At 36.6% G+C, this 20,485-nt stretch overlaps 1 protein-coding gene across 8 annotated transcripts in view; it reads left to right on the top strand.

Moving 5' to 3' along the window:
* LOC100119562 (zinc finger protein 160) overlaps positions 1-18,583 on the top strand; it is a 153,044-nt gene extending 134,461 nt beyond the window's left edge. For 7 of the 8 annotated variants that reach the window (XM_031932612.1, XM_032601363.1, XM_031932590.2 and 4 more), the window contains one exon: positions 15,735-18,583. In XM_031932612.1, coding sequence (XP_031788472.1) covers positions 15,735-17,568 — 1,834 coding nt within the window. In that variant the 3' untranslated portion in view covers positions 17,569-18,583. The remainder of the gene's footprint in view (positions 1-15,734) is intronic. The other variant, XM_032601362.1, reaches the window with a different exon arrangement.
* The last annotated feature ends 1,902 nt before the right edge of the window (positions 18,584-20,485 follow it).

Raw genomic sequence — 20,485 nt, 5'->3', positions numbered from 1 at the left:
GTAAATATAACGTAGTGCCAAATGCGCTATCGCGAATGTTCGAATACGAGGAAACAGTAGAAATCAATGCAATCGCGATCAACGAGACAACGACCGACAAATGGTATAAAAAACGGTTTTATCAAATAATAAAATTCCCGCGCAGATATAGAGACTGGAAAATAGTCGACAGAAAAATTTATAGACAAATCGAACAAAGATATCGACGACATATTGACAGATCTAGACGCGTGGAAACTTGTTGTCCCTAAAGAAAAAAGCGAGCAAATTCTCAAGCAAATTCACACTCCGGACCGTCAGCAGGCCACTCCGACAAAGATAAAACATATTCGCGATTAGCACAATTTTATTACTAATGCCCGGAGCATACAAAGATACAGTCCGTTTCGTTAAAAATTGCACGGTTTGTCAACAAACAAAAACCATACAGCAGCCACAAGTAGGACTGATGGGCTCATGCGATGTCGACCGACCGTGGAAAATTATTGCAGCCGACTTAATGGGAGATTTCCCTAAAAGCAAAGCAGGTTTCAAATACCTCATAGTATTTGAAGACTTATTTTCTAGATTTATAGTATGTGTGCCAATCCGAAAGAAAACCGCAGCAAGCGTCAAACACGCGCTAGAAAATATTGTATGCGCACAATTCGGAACACCAGAAATATTTGTATCAGATAACGGCAGCGAATTCATTAACGAAACAATGAAAAACTTTTTAGAAGAAAACTCGATATTTCACGAGAAAACACCGGCGTATCATCCACAAAGCAACCCGCTAGAACGAGTAAACCGCGATTTAAAAACACGTATCTCAGCATATATAACAAATAATCATAAAGAATGGGACAAATTCATCCCGTAATTTCAATTTGCTCATAATACTAACGAACACAGTACGACGGGAATGACACCCGCATTTTTAGTCTTCGGCCGAGAACTTCAACCACCAAAATTATGGCGACGGCTAGCAGAAGCGCAATCCGAACTAAATCCCGGAAAATCGAGCCCGATAATTCGCGACGACATCGAAATTAACGACTTGGATAGATCGAATTATACAGACGATTCCGATAACTCGAGTTCACGTTCCGACGGATCCGCGCGCAAGCACAACACAAGAAATCGCGCAAAGAAAAAATTAGAAAAAGCTGAGATAAAACGGCCAAACGCGACAGAAAACAATCCGAACAAGGATACGATACATAAAAGCAGTAAGTCATCCAACAGCGAACCTGAAAAAACCACTATAAGATTTGAAAATGTGAAAGAAAAATTAAACGAATGGTCTGAGAGAATGAAAAATTTAAAACACGTAATAATCACTGGAGACTGCAACTTCTTTCAACGCTACTTTTCTGCTTAAACATCTGTCGCTGTAACCTAACCTGCAAACTCGCACGGCTTTCTCTTCGCTGCAAGGCGTCTATTTTTTCCTCAAAGTAAACCACGTGGAGCCACCTGTTGGATAGACGGAACACCACCATCAACGTCTCCATCATCAATCGCAGGTCGGTCAAATCTCACCTCTCTCTTGATTAGCACTCCATCTAGCTTCGAGAGTACCAAGTCTCTAGCTCAGTCGATAACTTGCCTACTGTCACTATCCTGCAACTCTCTCTCTCTCTCTCTCTCTCTCTCTCTCTACGTTATCGACTGCCAGTAAGTTGTCGACAGAGACTCAATAACACCTAAAATGAGCGGAATTGGTGGGAAGAACGTCGAATTGCCCGTCACGTGTGCACACTGGAATAAAACAGCTAGGGGAAAAATGAAGACCTGCGAGTTGTGTAATCAGCAGTTCCACACTATATGCGTCACCTTTAGGTCCATAATGGTAAGGGATGCTGCCACACTTGCCTGTGCTGCTTGCACGGTAGAGTATGACACCGTCACGCCCAAAACCACTCAGACTAGGGCGAAATCAGCGGCAGCAGCGGCGGCAAATACATCTGCCAAGGGCACACCTGCAACGGGTGCGCCGAAGAAAAACAAATCGGCACCCACATCTCTGGCTAGCTCAGGCGCAAAACACCGTGTCTGAAAGGGTCTCACGAATTGAGAAAAGGCTTGGCCCTCTCGAAAGCCGCCTCAAAGCTCTTGACGACTTGCCTGCACTCAAGACTCGACTAAACAATGTTGAGTCCTCCATCTCTGAGCTGCAGGCACAATATTTAGAGCTGTCGTCAAGGAGCCCCGCAGAGCAGTAGAACATCAGCACTGCTCCTGCCTCTGACGAGATCAACAACCTCCGCAGCGAGCTGGCTGTTAAGAGGAGGCAGGAGCGCTCGGCGAATAATGTGGTGGTGATCTCTGGCCTGGCCTATACCCTGTAGACATCACTGCAATTCCTGGCTTACACCGTCCTGGCTGCACTGGATCCCACGGTCCTTAGGCGGGATGTGGCAACCGTCAGGATCATATGGGGAGACTTAACGCAACGAACATCAATGTGCAAGGTGACAGCAGATTACCACCTCTAGCTGTCACCAGGGACTTATCAACATAAACGAGCTGTTTTCTTCAGACATTCACAAGCTGCGCATAAAGGCCAGGCTAGAGGCCAAGAAGAGAGGGGGATGCCGCTCTTTCGTGAGGGACGGGAGAGTCTACATCCGTTCTGACGAGGACAGCGAACGGGCCACCATCATCTCTACAGACGCTGATCTTGAGGCTTTTTTATCCCGTACGCCGCCAACAGCCAGCATGGATACCACACACTAACACACACACATATCATTCCACCAAAACCAGCATCTAAATCATCCACATTTGCCTCTAAAACGTTTCTGTCCGAGGGTCTAAGGGTCTATCATTTCAATGCGAATTCCCTTACGGGTCACATTGAGATAATCAGGCTCTTCTTGTCCATTCATTCCCCCTTTCACGTAATAGCTGTAACTGAGACCTGGCTAAGTGACAAGATATCACCCATCCCTTCACTGGATGGTTACACTTTGCACAGACGGGACAGAAACAGGAACGGTGGAGGTGTGGCCCTCTACATTGATCTTTCATTGACGGCTAGCGTTATCTCGTCATCTGACGGCGAATGGCCAGGCAAGCCAGGTAAGCCGGAGTATCTTTTTTGTGAAATCACAGCTAAGGGAGTATCGCCCATCTTCGTGGGGGTTGTGTATCGCCCTCCTCACTCACCCTTTATCCAGGGATCTAATTTCATTGAACAACTAACAACACTTATGCACAACTACTCCAGGAAGGTCATCATGGGTGACTTTAATGCCGATCAGCTTTCTTCATCTGAAGACGCCAATTTCATCAGGGCCTTCATCGATGAGAACTCCCTCACTTCTGTGCCATATGGTGCAACCCATCACAGACAGGACTCTGACACTTGGCTTGACTTATGCTTAATTGATGAGCAGGATCGCTTGCTCTCATACTGGAAGACAGACACTCCTTTCATCAACGGACATGACCTTATCACGGCCTCACTCGACGTACAGATTCCACACCACGTACCTGCTACATACTCTTACAGAAACTACAAAGGAATCTGTGCTGAGAAGCTAAGGGACTTCCTTAGCGCATGTGACTGGTCATCCTTCACCACGCCATCACTCGACGAATGCATATCTACACTTAACGCTAACCTCACTAACGCCATAAATCATCTCGCCCCATTAAAGACTGTGACACCTGTACGTAAACGTCACCCGTGGTTTACCGCGGCTCTTCGTGACCTTTTAACTGAAAGTAACAGACTCTACAGGCGTTTTCGCAGAAGTCGTTTATCTTGGAATCTATACTTCTATAGAATTGCAAGGGACAACGCTCATAAACAGGTTGAGGAAGCCAGGCTGAATTACTACTATTTATGCTTGTCTACCTTGACCGACGTTGCAGAGATCTGGAAAGAGCTTGAAAATCTTGGTATTACTACCTCTAAATCTCCTTCACCTGCTCGGTTTTCTTCAGATGCTCTCAACAAACACTTTAGCTCCATCTCAAACGACCCTCAAGCTCCATCTGTTGAGGAGTATCTGCGAACCCTGAAGAGTCTGGACCTCCCTGAACACTTCATCTTCAGGGCTTATCACGGAGTCGGATGTGTCGGCTGCAGTATCACACTTTAACACCCAGGCCAGGGGAAGCGATGGTATCCCACAGGTTGTAATCTCCAAATCACTGCCAATACTCGCTCCTTTACTTTGTCAAATTTTTAACTTGTCTCTGAGCGAGGCACGCTTTCCTTCAGCCTGGAAATCATCGATCGTAAGAGCACTAAACAAAGTTAACTCTCCAACAGCTGTAACTGACTACCGTCCGATCTCTCTACTCTGTTTCCTGTCCAAGGCGCTAGAGTGGCTGGTGCACAAGCAAATCTCTGAATATCTTGAAACAAGACATTACCTTGACAATTTCCAAACTGGCTTTCGCACTGGCCACAGCACGCAGTCTGGCTTAATTAAGCTGACTGATGATGTCAGGCTTGGGATAGACAGGAAGAGGGTCACTCTGCTACTTCTATTTGATTTTAGCAAGGCATTTGATACTGTGTGTCGCGTCAAGCTACTCGGATAGCTATCCTCTTTCGGCTTTTCCAAGCAGGTTATCTGCTGGCTTGCATCTTACCTCACGGGCAGAGAACAGGCTGTCATTGGTGGCAACAACGAGCTCTCAACTTTTCTACCATTAAACACCGGTGTTCCACAGGGGTCAGTTTTAGGCCCCTTGTTGTTCGCGTTGTACATCAATGATATTGGCTTTTGCCTAGATTCAGATGTGTCCCATCTAATCTACGCGGATGACCTGCAGATCAACAGCCAATGCCTCCTCGAGGAGCTCGATTCTTGTTCTGACAAGATGAGAGCTAATGCCGAAAGGATAATGGGCTAGGCTGCACAAAATCACCTTAAACTTAATGTCCTGAAAACTAAGGCAATCGTCCTGGGCTCCCCCTACTATATTAATGCTTTACCAACTGTTGCTAACACCTACATCAACATAGGGGGAGCCCGGGTCGACTACGAATCATCGGTGCGCAATCTGGGTTTTGTGCTAGACTCCAAACTCACGTGGAAAGAGCACGTTACACAAGTTTGTAAACGTGCTCACTCTTTAATGTACCGTCTCTATTTTTTTAGGAAGAGCACTAACCTCAGGTTGCGCCAACACTTGGTGCGAGCACTGCTATTTCCCATCATCGATTACTGTTCGCTGGCTTACTGTGACCTGACACAGGAACTTGATTTGAAGCTGCAGAGGCTTGTCAACGCGGGGATCCCTTATATCTACGGTGTAAGGAGGGACGAGCACATCTCCCCTTATAGGCGTGAGTTTCAATGGCTAACCACCGCCGGACGTAGGAAATACTTCATGGCCTGTTTTCTAAGGAAAATGTTCAACACCTTCGTACCTATCTACCTATTAGCCTATTTTGATTTCCACGTCGCGCTCAGGCCTGTAAGGGGTGAGGTGACCCCGCTGGATATCCCGTTCTTCAGAACGGAGACGCTGAGGAACTCATTTTTCATCAGTGCTTCCTGCCTCTGGAATAGCCTACCATCTCACCTTCGCAACACACTATCCATATCACCCTTTAAACAAACAGCTAAACCATACTTCTTTAAATTGGAAAACACGCAAACATGTCACAAACATACACACCTATCCATCTCATTTCACCTCAGTCCGTTTACTCTTCACACTATCACTTCTTACACAACAATTGTTGATCTTATCTGTATTTTACCTTATTTAAATATGTACAACATAATGTACAACAATAAAAACATATAAATCTCTCTCTCTCTCTCTCTCTCTCTCTCTCTCTCTCTCTCTCTCTCTCTTTCTCTCACGAAAGGCGTAATAGTTAATGTATCATATATTCTAATCAAATGTTCTTGCCTTTCACTAATATTAAATGGAACATTGCATCGTCAAATATTAAATACAATAGCGACTGCAAATGCTGTAACAAAAACACCACAATCATAATAATTAGTCTGATACTGTACTTGTTTAAAAGATATGCGTAAATTATCTTTATTTTGAAACAGTCTATTGATAAAAATTTGACGATCATCATTCAGACTTTTCTTTTTAATACTATCAAAAATTCGTATTACATTGTCTTTGTACCACAAACAAATCCAGTGTCTGTTTGTACTGGAACAAAAAAACAGTATCTGAATATATTCTTTATGTCTACCAATAGATTGAATTTTAGACAATATCTGCAAATTAAAAGCAGATTGCATGTCAAAAGTCGGATAAAATTTTAAAATGTTTAATTCATGTATATGGTTATCATTTAATTGACTTTCATAATTAGAATAATTTCCAAATTTCTTTTAAAATCAGTACATCTATAGCTTCATCAATGTATCATAACGTCGCTCCCTACGAAGACTAGCTCAGTTCAAATTTTCAAACGAAAACTAGCATAACTCACGATTTGCTGCTAAAAGTAGCACAGTTCAGAAATGCCGTCAAGACTAGCACAACTCGCGACTTTATATTAACTTAAAATGTTAGTATTTTACGTTTTCTTGGGTTATTTTGTTGCTTATTTTATGAAAACCTTGGACAAAGACAAACAAACCTCAAAGTTTTATAAGGTTTCGGAAATTTTAGAAGGATTCTAAAAAAAGTGAATAATTTAAAAAAAATGTATGTAAAAAATTATTGTATTTGTGAAAATAATTTTTAAATCCGGTAAAAAGATTTAAATCGAATATTTAAAAATGTTCATTAGGGACAGTTTCGCAAAAATCGGGAAATTTAATAGGAATTCGTTGAGTCATGAGTCATGCTAGTCTTCTAGCGTGCATCAAATGAGTTGTGCTACTTATAACGGGAAATTTGAACAGTGTTACTCTTCGTAGGAAGCGACGATAAATTGTCGTACAACATCAAATAATCTATTTTTATTTTCGTCATCATCAGGTATTTCTGCACTAGTTAATTGGTTTAAGTGATTTGCAGCATACATTTTTACTTTTTTTTAAACAATATTCACATCGACAGTGACGAATTAATGTAGAAAACTATAAAATTTTAATACATAACAAAATCACGTCAGTGTTGTCGCCAGTGATAAATAACTGTATGCATAGATAACTTTTTTGATAATATAGAAATTTCGCGTTGCTTACTAGATAATAATGAGACATTATATTTTTTATTTGTTTACTAAAATTTTAGCGTCTTCATTTTCATGATAAAATTCAGTGATTGAATAATCAATTTAACTGGGCGGCAAAAATTTAGAAAAATTAAAGCATGAAAGGAAAAAATTAAAAAACTGAAATTATGAAATTAAACAATTTATAAATCGAAAATATTGAATTAAAATATTAGGAAATTGTAACGAGGAACAACGTCCCTCGCCACGCCGGTAATCGAGGCAGAATAGAGTGTGACGAAAGAAGGCGGCATTAACTCGACGTACAGAACGCGCGCCTAGAGATCTCGGGAGTGCCGGATCGATTCTCGGTCCCGGCGTCTCCTTTTGTGATTTTCTCCACTCACGTCAAAGTCTCACCCCGTTACAAAATATAAAATAAAAAGAGTTTAGAGTATTTTTGTTTTAAATTTAGAATTTAAAATTTATTTTTTTGACTGTCATAGAAATCTTGACAGGTTGTTGCCCAGTTAATCTCGAATTTATAAAATCACGCCAATTTATGCTCGCCATTATCTCCAGAAACCTCGTCACCTTGCGACGTTAACTACTCAAAAACTCGAGAAAAAACCCGTCTAGCGAATAAAGTTTGAATTTGTAGGTTATGAGCGTTCATCTTATCCTTATTCTATTCTTAACATATAGCCCGTTTTTGTAATTTAAATAATAAATATGTTTAAAAAAAATAATAAAAAAGATTCGTTTTATTATAAATGATTTATTAACTGAATCACTGTCAAGTTCACTTTCACTAGAACTGTTGCTGTGGTCTGAATAATAAATATGATATGAAGCAATGTTTTCATTTGGAGAATCTTCTTCCATATATAAGTTCTTCTCTTGATCTTCCAAAAATTGATTATAACTTTCTAGCTTCACTAAATGCAAAAAGGAACAATACGGTTATGTTCACAACAGACGCTACACACACTTGGCTACGCCATGCGCTATACACATAGGCAGGAGCGGCTGCTACAAACGCGCGCATGCGCGTATACGGATTTCGCGTCGCGTTCACGAGTTACTGCCGAGTTTTATTCGAATTTGCTGCGAACAATTCATTTTCGTAACTAGCGATCTCTTCATTGAGTAGTTCTACTAGTCATAATAATAATTGACTGAGTTTTTCTACCAGGATAGTTTTCTTATGTTTTCAGGCTCAAAATTTTATCTTCCATTATAAGTCTATGAGTAATTTTCATGTTTCAAATCTTTATTATTTAAAATTTTTACTTCCACCTCTATTAGGAATTGACATTAGGAAAAACGATCTTAACAAATCTTAGCCGCCGCCGCCGTTTCAGAAATTAGCTCCCCCTCAATTTGGGTTATGCCTTTTTGCACGTTATTTTTATCCCAACTTTCGTTATTGGGCTAATAATAAACGATTTTTACGTAATTTTACTGTCACTGGCTCCCCCTCATTTTGGCTTCCCTTTATTCGGCCTCCCTCTCATATTGGCTTGCTATCATTATAACTTCTCCTTATTTGGGCGGACCATGATATATATTTTACTCTTTTTCTCTTCGCTCGCCAATGCCCCATTTGGATATAATATGCTATGATTAATTATTATCTATTATCTATTAAATTTACTAAATATGCAATTTAGAAAGTGCTGACAGATTTCCACACCACCCAAGGGGTACTGACATGAACATACTGTAAATTTAGTGGAGTATGCTGTTGGTGCGTTTTTTTTTATTTTTTTTTTTAATATTTTGTTAATAAACATCAACAATGTGTTTTTCTTAAATATCATTACTAACATTTATTACTCTTTATATAAGTCTTTTTACATTTATATTTTCACATTTATTATGTGTTTCTCTTCAATGTTTATGAGACTTATTATTAGAGTAAAATGTTTTTCAGTATCAAATTTATTTAATTTTTGTTATTAACGTTTATTCACAAAAAAGTGATACCCCCAGTAGGCCTATTTTTCATAATTAGCCCAATAATTTAAATTGTTATAATTTTGTATGTCATAACATCCTGTGTCTATGGGACCAGATAAAAATAAATTCAATTCATTTTCTCTATAAGTAATAGAATCGCGACCGTAATATATAGGATTAATAAAGTTTGTACTAGAAACTGCAATACGAACAGAATATAGACGTACAAATGCTATAATGTCCACTTCACTGCCGTATGTATCATTTATTGACATATGCATTTTATAAGTATCATTTTCCATTTTATAATTTTATAAGTAATTTTTATAGATTCGTCGCCTACGATAAATGGCTCAAAATTTTCCTAATTCTCATAAACATGATTTACAATTTTGGCTCTAATTTTCACATGATTTAATTCCGTATTAAACAAAAAATACAAAAAGCAACGAAATAAGCAATTGCTATCTCCAAAGATTTTTTTCTATTTCACATTCTGACATTTTATTGGATATTCTGTCCATCTACTACGTCAAAATTTTATAGATTGAAAATACTCAACTTTCAATGTTGAGTATGGTTCTCTTTCTCTCTCTCCTTCTCTCTCTTCTTCTCTCTTTCAAATTATTGCAGCCTGGATTTAGTATCCCGCACAATAATTTATACATAAAAACTCGCGATTTAATTTTGAATTCAGTTTTATAGGAATAACCAAACTATTTGTGCATATAGCATTAAAAAATCGCGAGTAAAACTTCGCATTTAACTCAAATGTAATCAAATTTTTGACGCGACGTGAACACAAAGCTGCCAAGAATTTGTTGCTATGCATTATGTTATAGGTAACTACTGCAAGTTTAAACATAATAGATTTTCGAATATCGAATACAATTAAAATTAGAACTGCAGTAGAAATATTTTCAACTTATAAGTTACTACCTATTTTAAAATTAGGGGTTGGCGAGCGAAGCGAGTTTAATTAAAAAATTAATTATTTTGTAATAAACAATCAAAATCGTAATGAGAAGATTTAGAAATTATAAAATTATACAATTAAAAACGAAAATTGAAATTAGGGGGTTGACGAGCGAAGCGAGCAGAGGGGTACCCCCTAGTAAATAAATAAACAAAAAATATCATGATATTTTATCTTGAAATCGCATAAGTTCATTGCACTCCAACAGCACACATAGGGTAAAAAGCAAGAGGTAAAAAAACATGGATCATGATTGTAATTTCGAAACGTTGAGCAAGTTTGAGAATAAAACGGAAGATACGAGGAAGCTCAACAAGACCACAATGAAAAAAAATTTAATTAGTGCGTATATATCAGAAGACTTGTTGCGAATTAAAAAAAATATATTATTGTGTGTTTAGTAAGAAAGCCGTGTATTATAGTATGTACGGGAACGTAAAATTTGCAACGCCTTCAATTGTATCAACTACAGGGATATAAAATTTATTTAAATGAAAGTAAAATAAACAAAGCAAATGGAGTCTGTAAAAGATTGATGTATACAATAATACTAAAACAGGATTGGGCAATAGACTTTTGTAAGCTCATGCGTTAAACTTACGATCTGAGGGTAAATACAAATACCTTGCGATTTATAGGTATCCTGGTGTATCAAAGTCAAAATTTGTAAATAGAGTAAAAAGTTTTTAAACATGCATAGAAATGTTAAAAAACCATTATATTTTTGTAGATTTTAACATTGAAATTTTCGAAAACTAGCGCGCCGCTGTCTGATTGAGTTACAAGCATATTCATGATTTGATTTCAACTGGAAAAAGTTCGAAACAGTCACGCCTCTTCTCGGTCTTGTGCACGTATATGGTCTTAGTTTTTAGAGAAGAGCAATAATCATTTACTGATCTGCGTCGTAATTCTGATGACAGATCATAAATAGAAATTTGATTCTATGTTGTAATATATTGTGATATTAAGAGAGCTCCGGGATAGCAGGTAGTGGTAGGATATTACAATAATAAAAGTTTTCTTATTTCGTTTCAATAACCAAAATAAATATATTCTATAAATAGTGTTTTTAGATAGAATATTGCGTGAATTGCAGATATTCTTTGTAACAGAGAATTTTATGTCTTCGCTTTGATTTTACAAGTATATTTGTAAGAAAATACGCTTAACTTTTGGCGTTATTGATTCTAGATCACGATTGCATAAGTATAGTAGATATTCGAAAATATTCTAAGTGTTTTACCTGCTCAAGGCGTAAGTTGCTCGAGAGCAGGGACTAGGTGCTTTAGTAGCGCTGGCGCTTAAATTGCACTTCGGCTAGTGAGCTCAGATAGCCCGTACAAGTCCTTATAAAGGCAGCGGAGAGAGCAGGTATCGCGCCGCGGAAAAAACATTTACATTCATACTTGCACACGTACATTCACACCTATATACAAAAATCATTCACACAAGCATATTCTAATGCGAGCGCCGCGTCGCCGCTGTGTCGCTACTCCTTCTCTCGCGCTACTGCGCTCGCCGCTCAATATACATAGATATACGCGCGTGTTGCGCGCTCTCCCCGCTCTATCGCTGCTTCTGCTGCCGCCGCTCGTTGGCTACTCCTTCTATTATCTTATCGCGCCGCTTCACTCGCCGCTCGCTGTGTATAGATATACACGCGTGATGCGCGTTCTCCCCGCTTTCTTGCTGCTGCCTGCTGCTGCTGCTGGCTGACTCGTGGCGCTGCTGGTGTTCTGCTGTCAGCTGTAGCGCGGGGCTTTCATATTGAAAGGGGGGAACGCGAGAAACTCGCGTACAATCTAAAAATGTTATTTAGTAAATTTTAGTTTTAATTTCATATTTGTTATAATTTTGTTCGAAGCTTGTACGGGGTGTTACAAGTTGTATTTTCCAAAAGATCTACAACCTTTTTTCAACATTTTTTTTGTAAAATGCTTAGAATTCAAGTTACAGCTAATAACCCGTTTTTAGCGTTTTTTGAAGGTGATCGCATTCTGAGTACATGTATAGAATCAAGCATAAAATAGGACTGCCACCTTACCTACATGAGGGAAGTTCCAAAAAAGTTTTTGAGCCTAATTGACTGAAATCACAGAGATAATTGCATCACAAGAAAATTTTTATTGAAAAATACGCGTAGAAATCGAAAAAACATAGTATTTTGGTTTGTGCATGAGGAGCTCCTCCTAAAATTTCGGCCTGATCGGTCGAAAATTGCGTAAGATATCGCATCTCACCCATTTTTCACTTACGAAACTATAAGGCACTTCTTTACCGCGGTCGTTCCTAAAAATCTAGTGAAAAGTGAACATTCATGTGTACCATACTTAAGAGGAATAACGTGATCCTCTCTAGAATCGAGTCTCTTAAAATGAATTTTCTGTTTTATGACCACTATCTACTGTTTATAAACATGGATTAGCTTAAAGTACAGAAAGTACGCGACAATGTTATCAAATACATTATTTACAGTATAATTAAAAAAGCTTAAAAGCGTGATTGACAGTCGGTGCTGGCCTTACAAAACCCCAATGATGCTTTAAGGGGACACAACATCTTTAAATAAATTATCAAAATTTTGAATCCAAAATTTTTTAAGAATCATGGAGATGAACTAAATATTTTCTACTATTAGTAGACATATTTACCTAAATTATTATCGTTGTAGAACCTCTCTACACCTCCATGATCCCTACTCATAGTAGGGAACATGGACCACATTTGAACCCATAGTTCACCACCCGTAAGATTTCAAGTGAACGGATGGACCAAATGAGCTAAAATTTATGGATGTTGTTTAAAAGTAGAGTAGTTATGATATGAATAGAAAGATTTGATTTTAAATAGATAGATTAATTTTAAAAAGCATTTTACTCATTTTTTAATTAATTTTCTATAAATTTTATCATATTTATGATATAACTTTTTTTTAACATATTTAAACCTAAATCCCTTCATGAGGAAATATATATAATCATAATATCCTGATAATATCTGAAAGACATTTCGCCAGGAGAAAGTAAGATTATGAATCGTAAATACATGATGTCTAGGTCTTCAGAATCGCCGATGACGGGATTCAGGGTCCGCATATAGAAATGCATTTTTTATCGATATCTCGTAAAGAGGGGCTTTTCGAGAAAAGCGGACGAAATTTTTGCCCCATACATGGGGCTTGAATATCTAATTACCATTCGGGTAGTAAACTAAAATTTTGTTGATTTTGAGGTCAGGAATCCGCTTTCCGTTTTCAAAACGATGCGCCCTTCTTACAACTCTATAAAGCTAGAGAACGACGTCTACAAGTGAGCCTTTCACAAAAATCTACGGAGTGCACTTCCTAGAGTCCGTCATCGCCGACCTTGAACATTTAGACACCATCTACCATGCGATTCTTTCGCCTAGACACCAAAAACTATGTAGCGCACTAGATAGCTGCATACTTGAGGCATTTATTTATTCATAAAGCAATCGTCCGAAAATATAACCTCTAATTGAAACGGGCTTGCAGTATATATACATACACTCTTGCCAGGTTTCCGCCAAGAATTAGCCGATATTCTTTGCTTGATGTTGATTCCTGCTGGTTTTTGCTGTACTGGCTAAAACTTATTAGCAATTTTTTACCAGGGGTTATTTACATGCACAGAAAAAAAATCAAGCTCGCGTAACCTTTTTATTTTTTGTAGTTATTATTATATAATCAATTTTTTTTTAACTTTTCTTGGAGTTATAAATATTTATACCTAACATCAACAGAGCGACGTTAGGAGCGAGGTGACCCTGCTAGTATATAAGTAAAGTAATACTTATCCTGTATATTTTTTATTCAGTTTATCGCACTTATCTCATCACTTTGTTTACACATAACATCAATTTTACAAGTAAGTCCTCATATGCTTGATTCACTGAAATATACATTGCCGTGATAGACGCCATAACACAAAACTTTTTTGAGTTTCGGATATAGAATGACATCGATAATTCTGTTTCTCTTAGAAAAAGCATCTGGAATCCTTGATGTGCTGATTTTTCTTACAGTTCTCTTCTCCACTTGAGTATACTCTTTTCTTCTGACTCCATAAAATGCTCTTTACCTTTTTCTATTCCTACCTCACGAATATTTTTGTCTGGATGAGTATTGATATATCTTCCTTTGGCATGTTTGACTCTATTAGCCATTATAACATTAACCAAGCTTACACTATTTTATCTAATTAATTAACAATTGTATAACACACTTTTACTAAGTTACAATTTTCAAAAAAACTTAATCTGTATAAACACACTTGTCATTCGCGGATTCACTCGCGAAATCAAAAATAATGCCCACACGTAATGACAATAATTAATTTACGACGAGTAAAAATCTGACATATAATTGCCTATCCCTGGTAGAAAATTAACCCTATTTCTGGGCAGAATTTCTGGTCAAAATTTTTTAAAATAAAGTACTACCAGAAATTCGTTTTAGAGTATTTTCAGATAAAGATCATTTTAATACCCGTTGGCCAGAAATTCTGCTCAGAAATAAGATCAATTTTCTACTAGGGTATTATAGTTGCATTTATTAACATGTATCAGCTGTTCAGCATAATTAGTAATTTAACTATGCAGCATAGACTATATAACAGGGACACTATATACATATAAGAATGTAGGATCGGAACAGGAGAATCACTAACACTGCGCTAAAAATGTTCTCATCAAATTTTCATCATTTCATCCCAGCAACCCTATTTCCACGCTTAAAATAGAGAATGATTGCGCCACGGTTGTCGAATTCGCACTGGAAACTCACGAAAACTTTTTGCACATGTTTTGTCAGAGTTTTTTAATTTTCTTAAACTTATATCACTATTGTCTCCTTTAAAATAAGGGATGACAAACAAATGGTTGTACAGTCACCGGACAAAAAAACTCTGTCTTTTGACACGCCATAATATGGTGGCAGGTCTTGTGTTAATTGGACTCCGTAAATAAGATTAGGAAGGTCATGCCGTCAGCTATCTGTTTTCTGACACTAATGATCGATCTGACTAATCCGATTAACACGGGGCCCACCGCCATATTATGGAGCATCTTTTAAAGTTATTTTGTCTGTTGACTGTACCTGAAGCACCTAGCAAAATTTCCTTATCATGCACCGTCCTGAAATGTGTTGAAATCACGTTGCAAGTCTTTACCACGCAAAAAAGCAGTTAAATTTTAGGTTAAGAAACGCCATATAAAAAGAGCTTCATTTCTTACTGTGTGTCAGCAGCCACCCACACTATAGAACACTACCAATTCCTACAAAATTGAATACTTGTACGCAGAAATGACGGGTTCATGAAACTTGCTCTTTAAAACATTTATTGAACTAGCTGTTTTCTGAAACAATATTGTAAACTAATTGTTTTCTGAAATAATTTTCTGAAATAGTTGCTTTTCGAAGTCTCCGCTGGAGTAGCTGCTTATCCGCTTAACCGTCCATATATTGGCCAAACTGAAGGGTACTTTATATACTTTTCACTTGAGTATAAGTAGTGTTAAAGTTACGCTTCAATTGCATTATTTTGTTCATAATATTTTATTTTTGACGAAGTAACTACAAATAGAATAATCTTTAGAGACCACATCCCAGTTTTTTAAATTTCTGCCGTAATCCATTAGTTTATAGCTGCATGATATTTTTATAATGTGTACAATTTATTGTTTCAGATTTGCCAAAAGAAAAATAATTGAAAATATAGATTTCACTACTTCAAATAATAATTTTGAACTTCATAGTATTAATGATGGACGTAAAGATTTATTGCAAAACACAGAAGGACCATCCAGATTTGATCTTCCTGAAATAGAGGACATGACACTTGGCGTTTTTTCATCATTTGATGATATTACATATAATACTAAACCTATCGTTCAAGCACCGGAAAAAGTTGTAATAAACTATAAAGAAAATTTGGCATCTATTAGCGATAACATAGCCAATATGGTCGTTAAAATTGACAGTAATTTGAGTTACGTTGAAGTAGAAAATGAGGACATGCTTAGTTCTGAAGATGATTGGATTCATTTACAACCTAATGTAAAAAAGGAACAGCGTGAAAAATCACCTTTGAAAAAATTGCGTTTTGATTTTGAAGAAAAAGAAAATTTTCAAAAATCCGAAACTAATCACATTATTTCATCAAATGCTGAGACAGTCGATTCCGTAGATAATCATGCAAAAATAATACGGGAAGTTTTGAAAAATTATCCTCACTTAGTTCAACATAATAAGAATATTCGATTGAAAATTATGCAAAAAGATTCTAAAAATAATGAATGTTCTTCCGGAAAAACTAAAGTTTCTTATGTTGTTCTTAAGTCAGATTCATTAATGGTAAATAATGCTAACTCTAAAAGTTTTAAAGATTTTAACGATTCTTGGTTTGAAAATAACGAAAACGGTCCATGGAAATGCTCTAAATGTAATCTGAATGAACAGTACAACGTTTATTGTATGTATAGAAGTCATATGCAAGATGTTCATGGAGAAAAGTTTGATCCACGCATATGTGAGCATTGTGGATATAAAGCCACAAAACGCAATATATTAATGTACCACATGTATACGAAGCACAATGTACCACCACCTAAGAGCATGTCCTTTCCCAAGTGTCATTTATGCCCGTACATTGCATTGTCTGAATCACTTCTTACGAGACATTTAAATAATCACAAACATGAACACTCAAAAATAATCTCATCACTTTCAAAACAGCAAATGATTTGTTATGAGTGTGAACAAAGTTTCCCTGATACAACAACATTAATTAATCATGAAATAATAACTGGTCATAAGAATCCTGAGAAAAGTATAGAACAAATGTATTTATGTCTACATTGCGGAAAACGAATGGCGAATGCATTTACTTTACAGGTACATGAAGAATGTTATCATAAGCATGCATTTCCATTATCATTTTTACAGTCCGCATCAATTATATCAGATAAATTACCAGAGATTAAAGAAATAGGTGCAGCATTCAATAACGCAACAAGTTCTTTATGCGAAAATAATACTCAACGGATAATTAACAAGAATCATCAAAAGCAATTAGAGAATGAAAGTAGTGTTAGTTCTATTGCTAATCTTGAAAATAAACAAAAAACATATGAAACTATAACAAATAATGAGAGGTTTCAACGCCAAATGCCAACGCCGTTAACTGTTTGCCTAAATGGTGAAAATGGCCATAAAGGTATGCAATCTTTCAGTTATCGTAATTATCAACATTCACAACAAAATGATGAAATTGTTGAAGAAGTCGTAGAAGAATTGGAAACAGTAGACATTGAAAAATGTAAAGAAGCGTTTTGTAAAGACCAAAAGGATACTCGAATTAAAAATATCTATAAGAATGTTAAAGATGATTTGGATGACCAAAAAAACTGTCTTTTCAATTCAGAAAATACTTACTCTAATTATAGTGAGATGAATGAAATTGTTTCTTATGTGGAAGAAGAAACAGAAATATTAGAATATGAAACCATCAATAATATTTAATATAAAGTTTATAATCGTATTATTAAAAAAAAATTTATTTTAGTTAGAAAGATTAAAAAGTAGAGTATTTTAAAATTTTATGTTATAATTACATTAAAAGAAGTAAGTAAAATTTAATTAAGTACTATTGAATAATGTTACAAAATTCATGCTCCGTCACTCTTATCTATTAGATTCTGTTCAATTTTTTTAAATTAAAATTTCAAGTATTTTGATAGTGTTTATAAAATAATTTGCGTTGATTCGATATTTATCAATTTTTATAGAACACAATTTTCTTAGAAACTTTCAACACTTTTTTCATGACCTTCAGTAAACAGACTCGCATAAAACCTAAGAAACTGATTTCTGGTACCTGCAAATGAAGAAAATCGCTAAAAGTACTCCAAATACCGTTAAAATTAATCACTTTTATGATAAAAGTTTATTGATTTAGGGTAGATGCGCCCAGTATGGAACTACTTAGCGAATTAGGCTATAACTTTCGATTAGAGCCGTGAGAATTGCTCAAACTGGAGAATTTGCTTGCAATTATAGGGATTTTTGATATTCTGTACGGTGGTGTCCTTAATTTTGTGAATTATCTAAATGGGAAGCAAAATTGTAAAAGCTAATTTTTGTGCATATCGAAAAAGTGTCGCTCAGTATGGAATTGATATTTACAATAATGACGATACGTATTCATTTTTAACCTCTAAAAACTATTAAAATGTCTTACTTTATGTGAAACAATTTCGTTTAAGCCGGTTTACCCTTGTTTGCCGTCAATTTCATTAATATTTCCAAAATTTATCGAAAACGATCACAGTTTCTCTTCGACCTTTCCTCAAAGTATTCCCAGGCTAAACAATGCTTTTTTTTAAAGCTATTGTAAATGTTTGAAAGTCTTACTTACAAAAATCGAAAAATTACCGTGGCAATCCTATGCTAAAATAGTTTCCATACTGGAAAAACATGTTTTGGTCCATATCGGAAAAAGTGCGTTCACGCGTTGAGGTTATACGGTGGAAGGGAGCAAGATATAGGGCTAGCTCCGAAATTTTTTGAAAGTTTAAACTTCAAAATAAACCTCTATGGAGGTAAAAGTCATTTAATTTGTTGGCGATGAGAAAATGAGGTTTAACACAGAGAGGATTTAATGTTAAATAATAAATGTGGATTTATTAGTCTATATATATATATATATATATATATATATATATATATATATATATATATATATATATATATATATATGTGTGTGTGTGTGTGTGTGTGTGTGTGTGTGTGTGTGTGTGTGTGTGCAGCTACTGCTTATACACCGTGTACACCATGTGTACTGTGCGACGGCTCGAATCCAAGAGAGCGATGCTCGAGAATCATATAGTCTCGACACTGCTGCTGGTCATGTGACTCACACGCATACCGCGAGAGGGGATACTTACATATGTGTCTCCCCTAACAAACTCGTCAGCGCGCTCACTTATTCCAGCGCGCACCATACAACACATTATACACTCATACTGAACTTAGCCCAAACTTGACAATATACAACTTAAATGTATCATATTTCAACAGTTGGAAAATAAGGTTAGACAGAGAGGATTAATTGATTTTATATATGGGACGTTTCACGTCAACCGGACCATCAGTGCACCCAAAATTTGGGTTAACCTAACAAGACGTTTGAGGTCTCAAAATGACCGTCAAGGGCTTCTGAAAAAGTTCTGGCCTTTTCAAAAATCCAATGTGGCGCATAAAATATGGAGCCTGAAACCCACGTTTTGATAGCACATTCAACAAAAACAATAGTAAAAATGTTCTAATTTGTGAAATATCCCACCAAAAAGCATGTACAACTCATGATAGGACATATTATTGACAATGCTGACGGAATTCCAAAATCAAAAATGGCGGAATCAAAATGGTGGACATTATACCTCCACCAAACCCATTTTACCGCAACAAATGATTTTTGATCAGTTTAAAGTATCGATATGGGGGTTTTCAGGGTCACTGAATCTTATTTTAACCTCGACATTTCAAAATTCGAAATGGTAGATCCAAAATGGCGGACATTATACCACCACCAAACCAATTTTACCGCAACAAATGATTTTAGATCAATTTAAAGTATCGATATGGGGGTTTGTGAGGTAAATGTTTATAAATGTATTATCGGAATCAGTATTTGTGCACATGAATCTTATATTTTTCCGGTCTATTAGATTTAGAATTATCTGTCTGCGGTTTTTGCACTTACATTTTTCTATTGTTCTGTGTATATGTATATGCCTGCGTGGATGAAAAAAATATATAATTTAGCCAAATGAATCAATCTTTAATGACATTTTGTGCGCTCGTATCAATTCTGGCTCCTCGTTCGTGGAGTTTTTACTGGTGATAAATGGCTTTCGCCGATATCATAAATTACTCTGTTCCTAGGTTCATTGGCATTTGAGTAATGCATGACTTTCAACGTTTCATTATTTTCTGGGATAAATCCATGCCCCATTTGTATGTTTGTGACAGGTGGACAGTTTTTAAATCTCTTTGTTAGGAATTGACGAGTTTGTTCGTGATCTTTGTTGGAATCCGTGGGTAAATTAAGAATACTGAGGTTAATGTTAAATGAATAATGGTAATTTATTTATATATGGCAATAGCCATAGTCGGCAGTACGTCCGCTGGGCTTGGAGTCTTACAGGCAAGAGAGAGAACAGCGTGTACAGTATAATCAGCGCTTAGAGTGTAGACGCGAGGCATGCGCGGTGCGGTCGCTCTCGCGTAAGCTCGTCTCGTTGCACAAAATCGTCATCGACCAATAGATGGCGCGACGTGTACTGTTTTGGTACTTATAATCAAGATTATAATACTTACTGTATTACAACAATCTTTTTTGGTGTATAAGAAAAATTTTATATTGAATGATCGCCCA

Source organism: Nasonia vitripennis (genome assembly GCF_009193385.2).
Source record: "Nasonia vitripennis strain AsymCx chromosome 1 unlocalized genomic scaffold, Nvit_psr_1.1 chr1_random0007, whole genome shotgun sequence".
NCBI lineage: Eukaryota > Metazoa > Arthropoda > Insecta > Hymenoptera > Pteromalidae > Nasonia > Nasonia vitripennis.
The sequence above is the reverse complement of the archived record's forward strand: the minus strand, read 5'-3'. Positions and strand labels throughout refer to the sequence as shown.